The sequence below is a fragment of the Gymnogyps californianus genome, chromosome 5 (genome assembly GCF_018139145.2).
Source record: "Gymnogyps californianus isolate 813 chromosome 5, ASM1813914v2, whole genome shotgun sequence".
NCBI classification, from domain to species: Eukaryota; Metazoa; Chordata; class Aves; order Accipitriformes; family Cathartidae; genus Gymnogyps; species Gymnogyps californianus.
Window position 1 is genome coordinate 45,365,811 of NC_059475.1, and position 18,737 is coordinate 45,384,547.

The window sequence follows — 18,737 nt, forward strand, 5'->3', positions numbered from 1 at the left end:
TACATGTAGCTTCTGGTTTTTGAGAATACTAGATTACTGTTTGAAGCATGGAAAACACAGCTTTACTGACAAACACCTACACTGTTTCAACTTACTCATCTGTGGATGCTCAGAACTCTTGTGCAAGCGATGAGTCTTTACTGCTATTCTTTGAGGTGTTTGTTTTTCCATTTCCTTTGAACTTAAGTTGCCCAGTTCTTTTCTTTGAAGAAGACGTGGACAGATTAACTTGTCTGGTAGCAGATCTCATTGTGCTCTTCAATTAGAGTCACACAGAAATCAAGATTTTTCGGGTAATGACAACCAGATGGCACTAAAGCTTTGATTTCATGTTAGGATTAAATTGGAGAAAAAACAAAAGCTTGACATTGTTTCCACTATAATTAATTTTTTGTGGTTTCATATTGCCCGATACAGTTTTAAACACTAACTTCTAATTCATGAAAGAAAAAGTCACCACTTTTCTGTGGAAAAAATTTCAGTGGATTAACATTGCACTATTGTGTGGAGTATCACTTCCAGTCCACAATCAAGATTTTGCACTCCATTGAACCTATGTGCTGCATACATATGGAACAAGATCTTTCTTCTGCCTTAAGGAGAGGCATCAAAATGAAATGGTCTTTTTATATCCTGCTAAAAAGCCTGACAACTGCTGACATGTAATGGAAGACGGGATTTAACTTGCTAGTAGCTGCTCTTGGATTGTAGAGTCTTTAAATATATTGTAGCAAGAAATAATTCTTCTGAAGCCTTCCAAGGTTTATTATTGAATCTTTTGCTTTTTTTCCTCTTGGAATGAAGAAAAATAAGGATAAATATCCAAACCAAAGCACTAAAGATACTTCTGACAGAAGAACCGGCTAACTTCACTCTGGCTAAGAAATCTCAGATTGAGATTGAGAACTTCAGCTTGATCAGAGACGCTACTGAGATCTCTCACAAAGAAATGTACTTGAAGCTCTAATCTGAATGGTTCAAACAGATTTGCACAATGTATGATATCATTACTGCATGTTTTGCAGTACTTTATAGTTAAGGAGGAATGTGAATACCCTGTTCCAAGGAGTTTACGATCTACATATTCCTTTATGAGGAATATAACGATTTGTATCTCCTTTCCCTTCTCCCAGCAGGCAGAGAGAATCTGCTGTAAGGCTGAAGGGATGACCCTAAAGTAAACTTGGGTATAAACTTCCTCATTTTTACTTAAAAGTCTGTCTGTTATAGCCTCATTGCAGTATGTATGTTTCAGATGTAGCTTGAGAAGAATATTCAGATACCCTTTAAGCAATTTATCTACAAATCTGTTGGGGAGAGACACTAGCATGGTGAGTATGCTGCACTGCTAGTAGTATGCTAACAGTGCACGTCTGTACCTCCTACTTGAAGATTAATTTGGAGCAGAATAAAAATCTGACTAAAAAGCTAGATTTACTTCAGTAAAACCAGAAGTGACTGTTTGGCTTTGGGTCGGTTTGGGGAACTGATGAAACTTGTGATCTTCAGTGATAAATATTTCTCCATCACCTCCTTTGTCAGTTGTGTCCGGTACTGGCTTGTAGAAGATTGTCTCAGTCCTGCGGATTTCCATCCTTCTCTTGTTCCTGAGCTAGACTTACAGTGTGCTACGTTGAAAGAAATTACTATCTAGAAGTTAAGACTGGCACGATTTATGTTTTGCTAAATGCAAAAATGCTGACCATATCATGTTGTCACTTTGCACTCTGCTTTGATAGTTCCTTGGATTCTGCATCTCAGTCATAGTCTTGAATTTCATTTGAAAAGCCACAGTTGTCCAGAGAATTTCTCTCTCAAAGGCTGTTCTCCACTACTGATGCAGCAGCATCCAGTGCAGTCAGAGTTTTGGAGAAGAGTTCCTCAACAGTGTCTGTTACAGCTGAGCAATCTCATAGACATTGTCTTTCTCAAGAAGTATTGTAAAATTTCTCTCTTCATTCAGACATTTCTTCTCAGTGTCTGACCTTTTTGGTGCTAAGTTCTGTAAAGGGAAAATATGGGTGCTGTGTTCTTGTTCACGGACAGTTGTTTACCATTCCTAGTGAAACAGAAATTCAGAATACGCATTACTTATAAATCTGCACAATTGATGTGAGGTCCAGGGTTGGTGATGAGGTGACTACATTTTTGCAAGGGTGTAATTTAGGTATGTTCTTCATCTGGGTATTTTTATTCACAGAGGGATTGATTTCAAATGTCATTGCCTTGGAAAATACTCTTTCTGCAGCAGTTCCGTATCAGTCTCTTATTTAGATGAATGCTTTAGGTTGAGACTTTGGTGTATTAGTTCTTCCAGTTCAGGAGATTTACCTTTCTAAGATAAAGATGTATAGCTTATCTCTTGTAGTACGCATTGATTTTCCTTTTCTGGACTACTGTGGCATTTCCTTTTATCTTCATTTGTCCCTGGCTACATGCATGAAGATGAGGGAAATCTGTTTTCAGCAGTGGAAGCTACTTGTTAGCCTCGATGTACAGGAGAGACAAATAATGTACTTCTCTCCTTGTGATAATTAACCTAATTGGGCATCTTTTTTTCTGCATTTTCTAGCACAGGTCATAAACAAATGTGTAATGCGCCTCATATGTATATTATGTCAAACTTAAATAAATGTGTGATGCTGAAATCAGTTTCCTTTAATTCAGTTCTCCAGCTGGATTAGTCCAGTCCAGCAGGGATTTAAGACCTGTACGTGGCCTCCAGAGCCTTCTGCACTGCTATTTTTCAAGTTTCAGTCTTTGCTGTGATTAATTTTTTTTCCTCTGTGTTTGTGTCAAGTTGTATAGACCTGGTGAGTACAGAGTTCAGTATAGCTGAATGTACAGATGGAGTCTGTGTATTGTGGAAACATTGTTAACATTCTGCAATATGTAGGTTGCTTTCTTTTTTTTTTTTAATATTACTGGTTTCATTGTTCCCTACCTTCGATACACCAGCTGTGGAGAAGGAAGACCCCTGGAAATAATGGCGCTAAAATTGCATTGAGTTTAGAGTCATTAACGTTATTGAACTATTTTACAAATACGCACCTGGTTGGCATCTTCCCTGGCAAAGCGGATATAAATTAGCAGCAAAATCAAGACTGGACAGTATTCTAGGGAATTTTGGAAAGTATAAAAGGGTAGAAATACATTGCGAAAAAGTAAGAATTGGAATTCAGCATTCAGTCTCAGATTCCTTTTTTTGCTGACTTTGTAACTGTGATAAAAGACAAAGGTTTTGAAAATAGGATAATATGTAAAATGCTGCTTTTGGTGATCTCGGGGAGAAGAATGCTCAGTAGCAGTTGGGCACCATTTTTTGACTTACACTGTTATCAACTGGGATTTTTTTTGTTTGGCTGGGTTTTTTTGCTGATGTTGTCACGGAGTTTGGTTTATTTTAAGAGCAGTTTTGCCTTTGGAAGCAGCAGCCTACCTCCAGCAGCGTCACTGACATGTTGCCCTTGACCCCTATGCACACAGGGATTCCGTCCTGCGCCCGGGATGCGTCTGAGCCAAGCTCTGAACAGTTAATGTGGAGCAGATAAGCCCTGTTACCAGAGAGGGAATGGCACAAAGATGCATGTCTTCAGTGACGCTTCTCAGAAGTCACCTTATACCTTCTCATAGACTAATTAACTTGATTTTTATCTAGGGGTTTACCCTCATGAGTCAGTCCTCTTCCATTTTGCAGATGGGCTGGGGGGGATGCTACATCTTAATGTGGAATGGTGGATGAATCACATGTAATTTTGAACTGTCTGTGGTGTGGATTCATGTGCTGGGGCACGCTGAATGTCCGAAGCTATGCTGCGGTCGTATGTATTGATAACATACCTGCGTGCTAAATCTTAACGGTGCAGAACCGAGTTGTCATGGCAGGGGATTTTCCCAATGCTACGTTCTGTTTAAATGTCTTATGGGGAAGACAAGACATTGGAGAGGCATCTGCACAAAACCTTCCTCCCTGTTAATCTCAGCGCTCCTTTATTTGTACCAGGATTTAGGGCTATTGTATGTAGATCTTTCACTTGTAGGGCCTGATTTCTTTGTAACACCATATTTACCTTGTCATTACTCCATTACTTTTATGGATTTCTGGTTTACACCTGCATGAATTCAGAGTTACATCTGCAATACTTGCGTTTATCTATCCTCTCCGCCTTCCTCTCCCCCAGCTCTCTTAATTGTTATTTTGTATGTCTGAGAATCCTTTCTCAACTTTAGCTTCCAGCATGCATTGTTGTATTTTTGGCGTGGGGCTCTTCACTTTATGGTTTATTTCCAGTGGAAAAAGCCACTGAATGCTTGCAAACACATGGCCATTCAATAATATACTGAATAAAGACAATTGAACTGGCACCAGAAGGCTTATAGGAGAACCTTTGTGAGATGATGAACTGCGTTTTGCAAACTGCTGAACTAGCAAGATTCCAGCATCGTTTGCAAAGAAAGGAGCTGCTCTGCAAAGGATTGCTACTGCCACTAGTTGCCAGAGAACAACTTCTGCGGGAAGCACAGCTGGATGGCTCGGAGGCTGATGGTTGGCTGTGGTTGACATAACAGTAGTATTAAGAGAAGTAAGATCTTCTGATGGTAACTGCCAGTCTACTGACTGACTGAGGCCTTAATATTCATTATTTGTTAAGAAAGAGATCTTGAGAATTTAAGTTAGGGTATTCCCACATAAATGTTGGCCTGTGGTTCATGACACAGTCAAAAGCTAAACTTGCTTTTGCGTAACCACTAAATTTGGGGGCAATGGTCACAGATGGTGGTGTGGTGATCTGAGTAAATCAATACCATGAGGAGATGGTGGGCTTCACGATGAGTGTATTGATGCAGACAGACCACAGGCTGTAGCAGGGAACAGGATGGCCACTGGTGTTCCCAAGTATGTAAAGGAAAGAAAGTGCTATCTTTTTGTTTGAACTACACAGTGCAGTTTTATGGAAACAAGCTTACAACAACTCAGGAAAAAGAGGATTCTGTAGTTTTGTCTCAGCTATTCGAGAGTTCACGCAGCAACAATTTGTTCGGCACCAAAGAGATGCTCTGTGCCATTGCAGTCTTCCCCACAGTACTGCCCAAGAAACACTGGTCCAAAGATAATTCCTTCCAGCATGAGGTGGCCCCTTCTAAAAAATGAAATACAGTCATCTTTATGAGTAAGCCCAGGATCTGCAAGGATTTTGTTTCCCTGATTGGTGTGACTGTTCAGATGCAGAAAGCATTGCCACCAGCATCCTGGTTACATTGCAGGTATGGAAGATGCTTACACAAGCAAATCATAAAGTATAGTGTTAATGGACATGTCTCCAGTTAAGTGCTAACCTATGGGTGAGTACTGTCACTCCTTTACATTTCAGTAAATAATCAAAGCTCAATGAAGTTCTTGAAACAGAACGTTTGTCACCAGATCAAACATTCCCACCTTGGCTTGGCTTGTTACAGCCTTGGGAAGCCAAGATCCTGTGCCATGAATACAGAGACCTTCCCTGACTGGACTGTTACTGAGATGGTGTTTCCAACTTCCAGATGCTGTCAGTTCCTGCAAAGATTGCTCTGGTCTTTTGGATAACATTGCTCATTAAAAGTTTGGTCAGAAACGGAGGTGAGATTGCTTTGAAGCTCAGGGGTTAGCAATAGCTGCAGAATAAATGGTCTGTTTGAAGTCATGGCATGACGAAGAAAAACGCAGTGAAGGGCTTTACCTGAGCTCTGACAGCAGCGGTGACTCTGGGCGCTGCACGGGGGCTTGCGCTCTACCCAGAGGTTATTTGAAGAGTCCACTGCCGAGTAAAAAGCCCCTGGTGTTCTGTGCTTGCTTGGAAATGCCATGCTATGGGCACGGCCTTCCACAAAAGAAACAAGAAACTGAAAAATCTCTGGGCCAGCAGCTGTCAGAGCTGAGAAGATACAGCTCTGCTGCTGCTTGGCATAATGCTCACAGCTGCAGCCTGGGGCATTTCTAAACGTGAATAGATGATACTCTGCTTTGTAATGATTGCTCAAGAGAGGAGAGCACTGTGGCTTTTAAAAATACCGTTTCTACAGCATTATCTTTTTGTAACTAGCTACTAATCCTGAAGTGTTTTATTTAAAAACAGCCTTTGTAATTGTTTTTAATTGAACAGAGGTTGCATTGCCAGTCATGGGGACTCAGGAGATGCAGAGATGCATAGGGCTGGTCTCACTTTTCCTTTGAGCATGAATTCATGGTGTTTTCAAAAGTTGTCCTTATTTCTATTGTTTGTTACTCAGACCTGGAAATTAGAAATGGAAAACGATTACTTAAGCTGTTGAATATTCTGTGCTTGCTCTCTGAGAACCAAATGAGGATGGGTTTTATATAGAGATGTATAGATATGTATATACACATACATGTTGTCAGGTATTTCATTAGGTTTTTTTAAATAATACAAAGTATTTTTTTATAATTACTGTTCTTTGTGTAAAGCTATGGATGACATATACATGCTTTGGGAAATCCAGTAAAATATTTTCCTTGAAGTTTCAGGTTTTTTCCTCTATCTTGTTTTTTCATACTCCCAGCTTTTCAGTTCACTACTTGCTTTTAGCTGCTTATTTTCCATGATTGCAATAAGACAAAAAGATCGATCCTGTCGGGTACAGGCTGGCATTTTAAGAACGATCCTTGTTAATCTAGTAGAACAACTAGTGAGAAAACAATGCCTGAGCAATAAACCACCAGCAGGGAAGCTGCCACGTTTGGCTCATGCCAGTTGGACTTCACGCTGTGTCATTAAGACACAGAAAGTGTCTATAGTGCCCATTTTATTGGAACAGCAAAACCAAGAACGGTGTTTGACCATAATGTGCAAAATGAAAACTACCCTCTGAACTTTTAATCAAAAGTCTAGTGCTGAAAACCAAATTACTAAATTTGGGAAGCCTATAGAAATACTGCAGAGGCTGATGATGTGATTGCTTACTGTAAATATGCTGAAAGTCATCTCAAAAGGAGAAAATAGGAAATTCCTCAAATTTTAGGTCTTTGTAATGTTTGTATGTTACAAAAAAAAAAAAGTCGATCATGACATGGGACTTCACCTGCCACTTGGCAGCCTGTACAGTTAGCTGAGAAGGAATTAGCATATAAATATGGACCGTATCCTCACATGTGTTGACCTAAATCTGCTTTTCCTTGAGACCCATGGCACAGCTGACACTGGCTTTGCTTGAATAGCAGTTCTCAAGCACTCTAGATCAGGCCCGCTTTTAAAAATGGATTTACTAGTTTGGTATTTATCTATGCATGGACACATGTGCTTGTTTCCTGGCAGCCTGCCTCCCATCTTCTCCCACCCCAGCTGCCTCCCCTCCAAGATGAGCATTACCCTCAGCCAACCTGCTGGTTTTGGGTGGTGGAGGTGAGTCTGCACTCGGCTTCCAGCAGAGGCTGGCTATCCTCTCACTCCTTTGTGCACCCTTGCTCAGAGTAAATATCTCCCTCGATGGCCTCCTTGTCGCGGTGCCCGCCCGCGTTGCCCTGTCTGGGCAGAGCTCCCCATGAGACATCTCCCTTCTTCACCCTGCTCGTCTCTGCACCCAAGCTTTAGCGCTTGCACCTGAGCTGCTGCAGGCAGGCTGGCGAGCCGGGGCGCCCCAGAAGGGAGAGCGCAGCCCTGTCTGTGTGGCTCCATTGCCACTGTCTCACCAAAACAGGGCTTTTCATTGCAGAAGTCAAGAGAGAACAGCTCAACTAGCTGCTGCTGTGAAGCTGGCAGCTGGCACAGCCCCACTCCCCAGTTCTCATCCCCTGGTCCATGGCTCACGCTAATATGATATTTCATGGTGTGCAAAAAGAAAAAGCTTTTGCGACCAGCTAGAGATACCAGTCTGTCCTGGGGGACCCCACAGGGTGTTTTATCCTTGAGACTGATCTCCACAGTCTCTCCGTGCGTTGCTTTGCCTTCCCCTGGAGTGGTGGTTGGTCTGCAGCACAGGGCAGCTCTGCGCACCAGAGGCAGAGGAAGGGGTGTCTTCTTCAGCTGAAAAGTGATGTCAGATCTCTCAAATGTGGTATTTGTACTGTAACCTGGATTAATCCATCCTTCCAGTGCATATAATGGGACAGCAAATGTTGCTGAGATTTCATGAGCACGGGCCACTGGCGTACTGAGGGATGCTTACCTGGAGAGAGCTGCCCTGATGCCAAATATGCATCTGAGATGTGTATTTGAGGGAAGGTCCCTTTCAAGAACATCTGCTTGAGCTGGGAACCTCTAGGGCTGGTTCAGTCCCTGCAGACAAGTCCAAGTCATTAGCAGGAGTAAAGAAAAACCAGAGATGTTTTATTGCTTATCAGAGTTTCCCCCTAAGCTATTTTGGTACACGGGATGAACATTCACTAGGAACTTCTTCAAGCTCTAATTATCTGTACGTGAGTAATATGGACTCTTATGGTAAGTAATAACATAGATGAGGGCTCTCGGGGCCTAGCCAGCTTAGTCAGTGTGGTCACATCTCCCTCGTTCTGCTGCTATGGGACACCAGCAGCCTGGAGGCAGGAAACGGCGATTTTTAGTGCTTAGCGGTCTTTGCTGCTGTTTAGCTGTGTGGCCTGGGTGCATTGCTGTAGATGGGTTATGAATGCAATTGGAAATGTAAAAGGATAGCCCCAAGGAATTGTTCCCAGAGGAGACAGTTACGGGTGGCTGTGGGCTTTTTGCATATACCACAGAAATTTGGATAGAGGGAAGGAAAGGATTTTTTTTTAAAGATGAAACCAAGTCAGCAGTAGGTGAGTGCGTTCCCCCCATTGCTTCCTCAGGTAATTAGTGGAAAATGGTGAAGCAAGAGCTCACCCAAGCCTGAGGGTCACGACCACAGTCACTGTGGGGGCAGCAGCTCTCCTTTCTCCCCCCAGCCCTCCAAGCAGACACACTTTGTCAGTAGAAATCTACCTGTGACAGGCACCCATTAGTCTTTGTTTGAAAACTAGCTGCTATATCTTGCGCACCGCTAGAATGTAAATGAAATTACACACCATACCCTGCACAGCACAACCAGTGAAACCCTAATTTCTTAAGAATTCACACCCTATTTCCCTTATGCTTCAGGCTCCATCGCCCCCGGAGTAACTGCAGCTCTCCCCACGTCCCAGCCCATGTGCTGCCTTCTCCGTATTGGTGCTCCTGTAACCTAGATGGAGGGAAGGCAGCCTGAGTGCCCCCTTCCTTCTCTGCCAGCCGGCTGCTGCTTTCCAAGGCTCTCGCAGGAGCACAGGGCTGTGATTCAGCTCACCCCACTTCAGCACAGTGCAGCAGAGCTGTGCCTGCCTGGGTGCAACCCCCCCCGCTCTGGGCAGACGAGCACCCCCAAAGGAGGCAGCTGCACCCCAGGCTCTCCAGACAGGACCTCTGCTTGCAGAGGGAGCATGGAGTGACCAAAAGGTGGGTAGATGCTCCCTCTGCATCCCTGGCACCTCTGTGCTCTCTGTCACACTTGGCTGAAGGTGGACAGGGAGTTGAAAAGCTGCTGGGGAAGATGCCAACCAGACAAGCGCCCTGTGGTCTCGTGTCCTACGCAGAGTCTCTCTAGCCTTGCTTTTTTTTTCCTATTTCTGTTGGATGGAAAAATCTGCCTGGGCAGAATTCAACCCATGGATAAAAGTGGCGAGGCCTGATCACAGGCAAAGGATAACTGATGTGAGATGTGGTTTGCTGTGGTCATGCTCGTCCATATTTCACAAAAGCCAGTGTAAAACACAGCTCTGTAGTTTCTGCTTCCTTGCAGTTATATGGCAAACACTGGAGCAAAAATACTGCTCCAAATACTGGGTCCAATCCTGTTCAATGTCTTCATTAATGATTGGGTTGTGGAGTCTCCCTCCTTGGAGATACTCAAAAGCCATCTGGACATGGTCCTGGGCAACTGGCTCTCAGTGGCCCTGCTTGAGCAGGGGGTTGGGCCAGATGACCTCCAGAGGTCCCTTCCAACCTCAGCCACTCTGTGACTCTGTGATTTGGGGCACTGCCTTGCCCTCAGCCCCCACCTGCCGCTTTACGGACACCCACGAACTTGCATGTTAGCAGAGGAAGCAAGAAACTGCTCCCCCAGAGACTCTGTGAAAAAGAGCTTTGTTCCAGCAGGATGTCTTCAGTAAACCTGTATCTTATGTCCCCTAATTATTTAGCTACAGCCAAAAGAATTTACTAACCCCTTCCCTGAGCCAGGCCATCACTTCCTTTTCCAGCAGCATCGGGTTCGCCTATCCAATGCATTACTTAAGCTCTGAGGGAGGTATTGCCTGCAGGAATGGCACCGTCCTGTCCTTCACGGTGCCACCAGCAGCACTTCTCAGATGCTGTACATTTAAGCCTGGCCCATAAGCTTCAGGATGTGTCTCCATCTGCCTCCAGACCCCCCTTCCTGATCCTCCCGACAAGTTGCACTTCAGAGCAGACTGACCCCGAGGCATTGGCGTGAGGGTGCGGGTTTAAAGAAGCGCATGGGGGGCTGCTCAGCCCCACAAGGGTGCTGGCAGGAGGAGTAAGCCCTTTTGCTGCAGTTATTCTTTTCCCAACGAAAGGCAAGAAATTCCCAGGGTAACGCTTTAGAGCAGAAGTTATCAAATAGGTCTCTAGGGATGTAAGGGGGTAACTTAAACTGTGCGTTTATTTAAAAATGGATTGAGTAAATTTGGTGTTGGTGTTGTAAAATATACAAACCTCAAGAAATGAACATACAAACAGAAGCAGGAAATCTGGCTAGCCGCACTCGCAATGGGGAAACCACTGTAAAACTGCCCCTGTTTTGGAGACCCCATCCTGCCCCAATCACACGCTTCCTTACCCCTGCAGATGCACTGCCTGCGGATCAGCCCATGTGCTCATCTGATGCTGGAGGTGTGATTTTCCTCTCCCATGTCACTTGCTGTGCTCTAGTACCCAGCTGGCACCTTGCAGCACATCCAACAACATCTTGACCTCCTCCCAATCCTCTTCTCCCCAAGCGTTTTGCACGAGGATGTTGTTGCTCATCCACAGTTACGCATCGCTACCCTCCCAGAGCCCTCCTGCCATGTCTCTCCCAGGAGCTCCCTCCTCTTCACGGCCTTTCCCTCCCCACCGCCGCCTCTGCCAGGACGAGAGAGCACTTTACACAAAACGCTTCGCCACGCTCCATCAGGTGGAAAAGCAGCCACTGAGTCCTGGTCACAGGGAAAAGAAACCTCCTTGGGTTTACATCCCTGCGGCAATGGGGCTGCAGACCTCAGGGCCCAGCTCCTCACCGGCTCGTGTTAAAACCCACAGGGACTGACAGGTCCCAAATAATGTGCTCCTCTTTCACCATGGGCAGGTTGCGGGGCCAAGATGTTTGGGGCAGTTTTGCCAGCAGAAGCATGGTGTAAGGGCACACAGGTGGGTGTTTAACATGGCACTCTGCTCCCAGGTGATGGGCTGATGGGGGCTGGTTGCGGGGCCGAGCAGTGCTGGCTGTGCACCCTGCTCTCCTCCAGCACCACAGGTAACGCTGCTGGTGCGCGGCCGCTCCTGGGCCGCTTCCACCAGCACACACACTCACCTGCTTGGCCGCAACGTGCAGCTGCACGGGGGGCTCTTGGCAAACAGCACAGGGGAGGCAGGGCGGCGTGTTGTTCATGCTGGCTACCACAAACACTGTTTTTACATCTCCCAGACAGGGTCAACTATCCCTGTGGGGTGCTTGAAATGCTGGAATTCACCAGCTGTTTTCTTTGGACACTGGCATGTTGTATCTGGACAGAAACCGAGGCGTGCTGTTGGACTGGGCATATCCACTGCTCTGCTGCGCCAAGAAAACTTTGCCCGCTGCTAGGACCTCTGCCTGCTTTATAAACAGAAGGGCTGTTTGCCCTGATCTGTGGACCTCTGGAGAAGAGAAGGAAGGCGGCTCACCCAGGGTCACAGGGATAGCTGGGGCAGGGCGATTTCCCAGGCTCCAACCTGATGGCTTCATCTCTATCCCTCACCTCCGAGGGTCTCCAGCAGAACCCCACTGGCTTTAAGCAGGGGAGTAAAACACACAGCATAAAATCCCAGCACCTGAGGCAAGTGATAGACCTCACCCAAGGAGCTGTCTTACAGGCCAGAGAGAAAATACTCAGAATAACAGACGCTGTACAGAGTGCCCATGAGGTGCTTAGCACATGGTGGCTGCACACAGGACCCGGGGCTGCTTTCACAGAGACTCAGCTGCGGAGCAGTTCCTGGGAACAGCCGGCGGCTTTGAACCCTTCTGGGATGTCACTGTCCAATTTGGAAATGATTTTGTAAATGGGTTTCTTCCAGGAGGGGTCGGCGTCCTTGCCTGCCCTGATGGCACTGAAGAACTCCCGCAGCGTCAGGCTGGCCACCTCCAGGAACCGCCCCGGCACCTGTGGCGAGATGGGCATCAGCTCATGGCACCACCGGGTCCCTGGCTCCCCCTTGCCCTGGCAAACCCCATCGCCCTGCCAACTCTGTCCCCCGGCTCCCCCTCCTCACCTCAAAGTCGTTCCCCTTGTTATAGTGCATGTTGAGGGCACGGAAAAGCTCCGAGTCCCGGGAGACCCGGAGGGTGCCAGCATCCATGACGCCCTCCAGCAGGGCCTGCCGGGCAAACTTCTCCACCTGGATGTAGTAAAACTCGCGGAAGTTGCTGAACCACTTGATGAGCTGGGAGGTGATGCAGCGGCTGAACTGCCAGCGGGGGAGAGCCAGAGGACAGATGTTACGCCAGCTTGGAGCCTCCCGACGCATGAGCCCCCGCAAGCCCAGCCACTCACCGCTGGCCTGGCCCCAAACCCAGCCCTGCCCCAGGGGTGCAAAAGCACCAGCCAGGATCGTGACATGGGGGTGTCTGCGCTGCCTCTCCCCGCTGAGATTCGGATCCCAGCCGCCCTGCGGTGGGGAGGCACGTTCATGATGTGCTTTAATCCCAACGCCTCGATTGCACAGAGTGAAGATCTGGCAGCCCGGGTCTGCCGCAGCCCTGAGCACCCACTCCAGGGCAGCTCGTGCTGAAGTGGGTGCCATCCCCCCGCTCCTGCCAGCGAGGCAAGGGGACACGAGAGCATCCCCTTCCCCGTGGCTCCCCAGCGAGGTGGGCTGGGTGCCACGCCGCACGGGAACCCTGCCTGGCACCAGTGCCGGGTGGTGCCATTTTACCTGCACATCGAGGAAGTAGGTCTTCAGCAGAGTGGAGCTGGGGTAGCGGGTGAAGAAAAACATCAGCTTGGCCTTCTTCAGGTGGCCAGGGGTCAGCGCCTCCTGCATCTGCCTTGGGGTCAAGGAAAGCCTGCACGCAGCAGCCCGACCGGCTCGGCGCATCCCTGAGCATTGGCCCTGGCACGCACATGCCTGGTGCCCACGATAACCCCTCACCATGGCCTGGCAGCAGGGTGGAGGCGGTTCATCCCTGGCTGGGCAGCCACTGGCTTTTCCCTTTGGCATCCCTGGGGAACCTGCCGCTCCCAACAGCGCTTCCCAGGCCGGTGGGAACAGGGATTTCCATGAGACACCTGTTCCTGGCATAGGATGATGGGACCGCCAGGATGGCTGGCCTAAGAGCAGGCTTGGGAGCTCCTGACTTCCACCCCCAGCTACGCTACAGCATCTAACGAGCCCTGAGGAGCAGCAGTGCCCCTCCACGGCTCAGGACCCCTTTCCTGCCCACCCCTTTTTAGCCCTCTGTAGAGCAGCGGGGACCCTGGCCCTGGGGAGACTGGCAGGGACTGTGACGAGCTGTGGCTCCAGAGGACAAGGGGAGCACATCCAAGCCCAGGGACCTCTCTAGCTCCAGCCAAGCCCAGGGACATCTCCAGTTGCCCCCAAAGGATATATGGGTGGAGGCGAAGGGCGCCGCGTCCATCGCAGCCTGAAGCTCCCCACGCCATCCCTGGCAGCCGGCAGCAGCGCCAGGCTCTCCATGTCGGCAGGGCTCAGGGGCAGGGGGTGCTGCTGCTGTCTCACAAATGACGACCTCAGTTTGACGGTTCCCCAGTGCAAGTCGAGGGGCTCCAGAGGACCCCTCTCTGGAGCAGAGGGACTCCCACAAGAGCTGCTGCTCCAGAGGCTGTGCTGGCCGTAGCCCAGCAGCTGGCTCAGCAGCTGGCTGTCCTCGACGGGGGTGGCAGAGCCCAGCGAATAACCCATGCTGGGTACCTGAGAGGGTTTTCTGACCCTCTTTGAACTGAAGGAGCCAGCATGAGAGCCCGGGCTCTTCCCCAAAGCTCCTGACAGGGCCTCAGCCTGGGGTGACCCCAGTGAGCCCGGTGCATTCATGGGAGATGGCTTAGCAAGTGGCTTTCTGCATTTCCCAGCAGCAAAATACTCTCTCCTGGCATCTGGCCCCGGCACTGGGAGGCTGCGGTGCTGCTGCAGGAGGTGGCTGGCTGCCTTCGGCCAGACAGTCTTCAGGACAGAGTCCACCACCTGGGACGTCACCCCGGCCAGCTCGTGCTTCAGTGCCTGCGAGAGGACCCTCGCTGCCGAGGGCAGGCCACCTGTGTCGCCTCCGTCCTCGTCGTCCTCTGGCCTGTGCACCTCCAGGACACTCCTCCAGAGAGGTGCTTTGCATGGGTCACTGGTGGCAGTGGCACTGTCCTTGTCCAGTCTGTCTCCAGGCTTTCCAGGCGGTGGATGCACTTTCTCAGCACCTTCCTGGGTTTGGGCAGCATCCCCAGAGTCACAGACCTGGGAGAACTTCTCCTGTAGCCACCTCAGCTGCTGCTCTAAAAAGCAGAGCTGCTCCTTCAGCTGCTGGCAGCCCTCGGCATGGGGGCTGCCCCCCGTGGGGGCGACTCGCCCAGCCGCCCCTGCACCCTGCTGGGGCACCCTCGGCTTCCTCTTGCTCTCCCGGAGCATCTCACCGCCCCTCTCCCTCTCGTGCCCAAAAGCTGCCTCCAGGCTGGTGCCAAATGCCTGAGGGTTTGGTGGGAGGCTCATGCCTTGGATGATGCTCTCCACCCTGGCCCGCTTGGCTCGTAGGTGCTGGTCGGAGAGCTGGTCCCGTAGGTGCTGGTCAGAGAGCTGGTCCCTGTCGCCAGCACAGGGCACGGGAGCTGGGGCACGGGTCCTGGGGAAATCCAGGGCTTGCGCTCCTTCTCCAGGAGATGCACCACACTCGTAGTCCTGAGGCAGGGCTACTGCCTGAGAGGAAGGGAAAAGGATAGTGGGATCCAGGCTCCTGCCAACCATCGGGTGGCTGAGGAGCTGTGATATCAGGGACGCACTGGGTGAAGGCAAGAGAGAGTCGGTCTGGAAACAGGGCTCCGACTTCAGCCCCTGGCCGTGCCCTGAAGTGGCACGGTCTCTGTCCTGCTTAGAGCCAGTCCTGCCATCCATCGTCTCTTCTTCCTGCCTGGATCCTGGAGAGCTGACCCTCAGCTGGCTGGGGATCATTTCCAGTCACAGACTGGTAGGCTTCCCAGGTGTTTGATGTTTCAGCCTGCTAGCGGTGTGGAGCTGGAGAAAGAGCAAGAAACATCAGTGGGCAGCACCTCATACAGCAGCTCTCCATGCACATGGCCAGAGATTTTTCCTCCCAGATTTCCAGGGCATCCCTGCTCCCCTGCAAAATCTGTTTCACCAGGGAATGACCCAGGCAGAAACCTCCAGGCACTGCAAAACCCGTGAGCAGGCTGTCGGGTGTCGCATGACAGCAGCAACGCTCTACACACTGTCTACACAGCTCCCACCTACCAGCCGGGCATTCATCGTGCCCGGAGTACATTTCACATGGTTTGGGCCCTGGACGTGCCCGGCAGTGCAGACTTTCCACACTGCCAGCTGCGCCCGCATGGGAGGCATTTGCGGAAACTCCCCTCTGGGCTCGTGGACTCAGGTACAAGGGTGGTGAGCACCAGAGAGAGCCCTCTGCCACGCACGCCTGGGCAAAGGTGGTTTGGGGGCTCCCAGGTGCTGGCAGAGCACGGGGACGGCAGCTACATCCCTGGTGAAGGCATTCACGGCATGTAGCAGCTAGACCAGGGCATGGCTGCTGCGTGCTTCTGCCGGCACCCAGCACCCGCCACCACAGCCCCGAGGGCATGGTGATGGGCGGCAGCACTGGGGGGCCGGGGCGGTACAAACAGACGGGTGGAAAGGGGCACAGCAAGGGTGAAAGTGTGATGTGACCTGCTGTGAGCAGGACACACCAGGATGTTCACGCTAACACAGCACGGGGCTCCTAAGCGCTTGGCAAAACACTGAATAAAAGGGATGGGGATGTGGATTACCGGGGAAGAGAAAAACTACTGAGCCAGCAGCCCCGGGCTTAAAATTGTCATGCTGACTGCAGGCAGAGATCCATCTGCTCTGCTCCTTCACTCACTCGGACAGCTTTGCAAAAGAAGGTGCAAAAGCTCGTATCCTGGGCAATTACAGAGTAGCCATCCCTGTGGGATGCTTCTTCCTCATCCACATTAATTAGCAGTAGCTTTGCATCCCTGAAGTAGGACACTTTATGCCTTTTCCAGACACCTTTAAAGTTTCTGAGATTCTTTTGCTATACCCAGAAATGTCTGATCATTTTCAACACCATCAGTCTCCTGTCCCTGTGACTGTCTGCTCCACGGCGAGTGCCCCAGGCTAAGGAGCAGTGGAGAAAATGGGTTTCTTCTCACTGGTTTTTAGCAGGTTGTCTTTCTTTGAACAGCCCTGTATTCCAGGCAGGTATCTGGGAGAGCTCTACCTTTTGCAGAGCTCTAGTCTTGACGAACCAAGTATTTTTGGGGTTGTTCGACACCACTTGTTGCTCTCCCATGTTGTCTCCCCACCCTTCCCGACCATTAGGGTTTCATTTTCCTAACAGTCTGTCGTGGCATTCAAACTGCTCAGTTTACTGGTGGCCAGCATGAGGCTGGGGTGCTGGCAGCTCTCAGCATCACCCCTCGCCTTTGTATAACAAGCTTCTCCATTGCCTGCGGCCACCTCTTAGCCTGCCAGCCGCTTCCTACAAAGCCACACAGCAAATGCAACGCAGTTATAGATTTCATCCACCCTTAAGCCTTTCCGCATGGCATGGGCACAAGACAGCTGGTCCTGCTACCTCGCTCGGTTTGTTACAGGAACACCTTCTTTTGGCACTTGGTCACAATTTCTCACCTCCTCTCTGTTCAACAGCAAGGTCAGGGAGCTTACCCATCCCCTATGCTGAGACTTCCCAGCCCCAGAAACCCGGGGCGATACACCCCTCGTAAGCAGATCGACTCAGAGCTGGCAAGAAGCCCTCCACTTGCCTAAGGCTTCCAGCACCACCATCTTCCTGCCAGAGATTTGGAGGGTGGGAGCAGAGCCTGCGGTCCCAGGCCACGGCAGCCCGCCGTGGGTGGCCTCGGCTCCCCCCCCGCAGCCTCCCCAGAACTGCAGGACCAGGAGGTGCTACCCCAAGCAAACTGCTCCAGCTGATGCAGCCCCTTCCCCGCCGAGTTAGCAGATGCGTGCTTTGGTTCCCACTCTTACTACCAGCCTTCACCAGTACCACCTTCCAAAACACTAAAAAGCAGCCAAGGCTCCTCTTACCTGAAGAAAAAGACCGAGGAACGAAATGAAGACGCTCAGAAGAGAAGGCGAGCGTGTCCTCTCCAAAATGGGAGCCACCCCACATGGGCTCCCCAGGTGCTCCTCGGTGGGAGAGCCATGCACGGAGCAGCCTGCCGCCCCTCCAGCACTGCAAATCCCCCCAGAGCCTTCCCCAGCCGCCGCATCCCTCTGTCTTCAGCAAGCGGTCCCCGACCCGAGCTGCTCGCACCTCTCCGCCCCACTCACCTTGGCTCCTGGGGCGCAGGGAGCACGGTGCCCCGAGGGCAGGCGTCCGGGGGCCGCGGGATGCCGCAGCGGCAGCGCCAGCGCGTCCTCCCTCTGTGGTCAGGTCCTTTAAAGAGGGAGTGGGGAGGCCGGAGGCAGCCAACCGGCTGGGAACGACTTCTGAATATGCAGATGGACGTCCAGGAGGTCAGGTCCAGCGCCGGGGTCCAGCCACCTTCCCTGCCGCTCGGCCATCTCCCCGGCTCACAGCCCCCAGGGTCGGTGCCGAGCCGCTGGCTGCCCAGGTGGGCAGAGGGCCAGGTGAGCAATTCCCCCCTACAATTTGGCCTGGAAACCCCATCCGGGACCCAGGATGGTGAACCGTTGGTGGGATGATGCAAATACACCGGGCTAGAGGCAAGCAGTGCCGCAGGCAAGGAAGGAGCCGGCCCGGAGCTCCTGGTGCTGCCCAGCTCCCACGGAAAGCGCCCAGGCATTTCCAACATCCCCCGCCATGGGGACACGGAGGCATTTCGGCTGGCCTGGAGGTCTGCGGTGTAGGACGTGGCCAGGAAATGGAACAACACAGGAAAAGAAGCAACACTGAGTCCCTTGCTTATCGCAGGGTGCTTTAGAGACACTGCCGCAGCCAGCAGAGCCGGCACCGCTCTCAGCTGAGCACACCCCGACCCCAGCCCCAGGACAAACCTACCTGCCCCAGGGGCACGCATGGTTGTGAGATGCTTCGTGCAGGAGCTGTGGGGTGGGTGGACAAAGCCTAGCCACGCGTGCCACTCCTAGGGCTTCGCCTGCTTTGCCTCCACACGCTTACTGGACATGGCAATGTTTGGTGTATTCATTGGTAGGCAGGAGGCTGTGGTTAAAAGCAGTTGACATCAGGTGGTCTGGTTCAAGGATATTAGCCCTCGAAAGACAGATCGCGGAGAAATCCCTGGCAGAGAGCCCTTCTGGCTTGGTTGCCTTTTATTAAAGCAG

At 50.7% G+C, this 18,737-nt stretch overlaps 1 protein-coding gene across 1 annotated transcript; it reads right to left on the bottom strand.

Moving 5' to 3' along the window:
* Positions 1-12,202: 12,202 nt before the first annotated feature.
* PROX2 (prospero homeobox 2) lies at positions 12,203-15,395 on the bottom strand. Its single transcript, XM_050898446.1, is given in 5 exon segments — positions 12,203-12,388; positions 12,498-12,692; positions 13,161-13,265; positions 13,831-13,883; positions 13,886-15,395. Coding segments are annotated over 5 exon segments (2,049 nt in total).
* Positions 15,396-18,737: the final 3,342 nt, after the last annotated feature.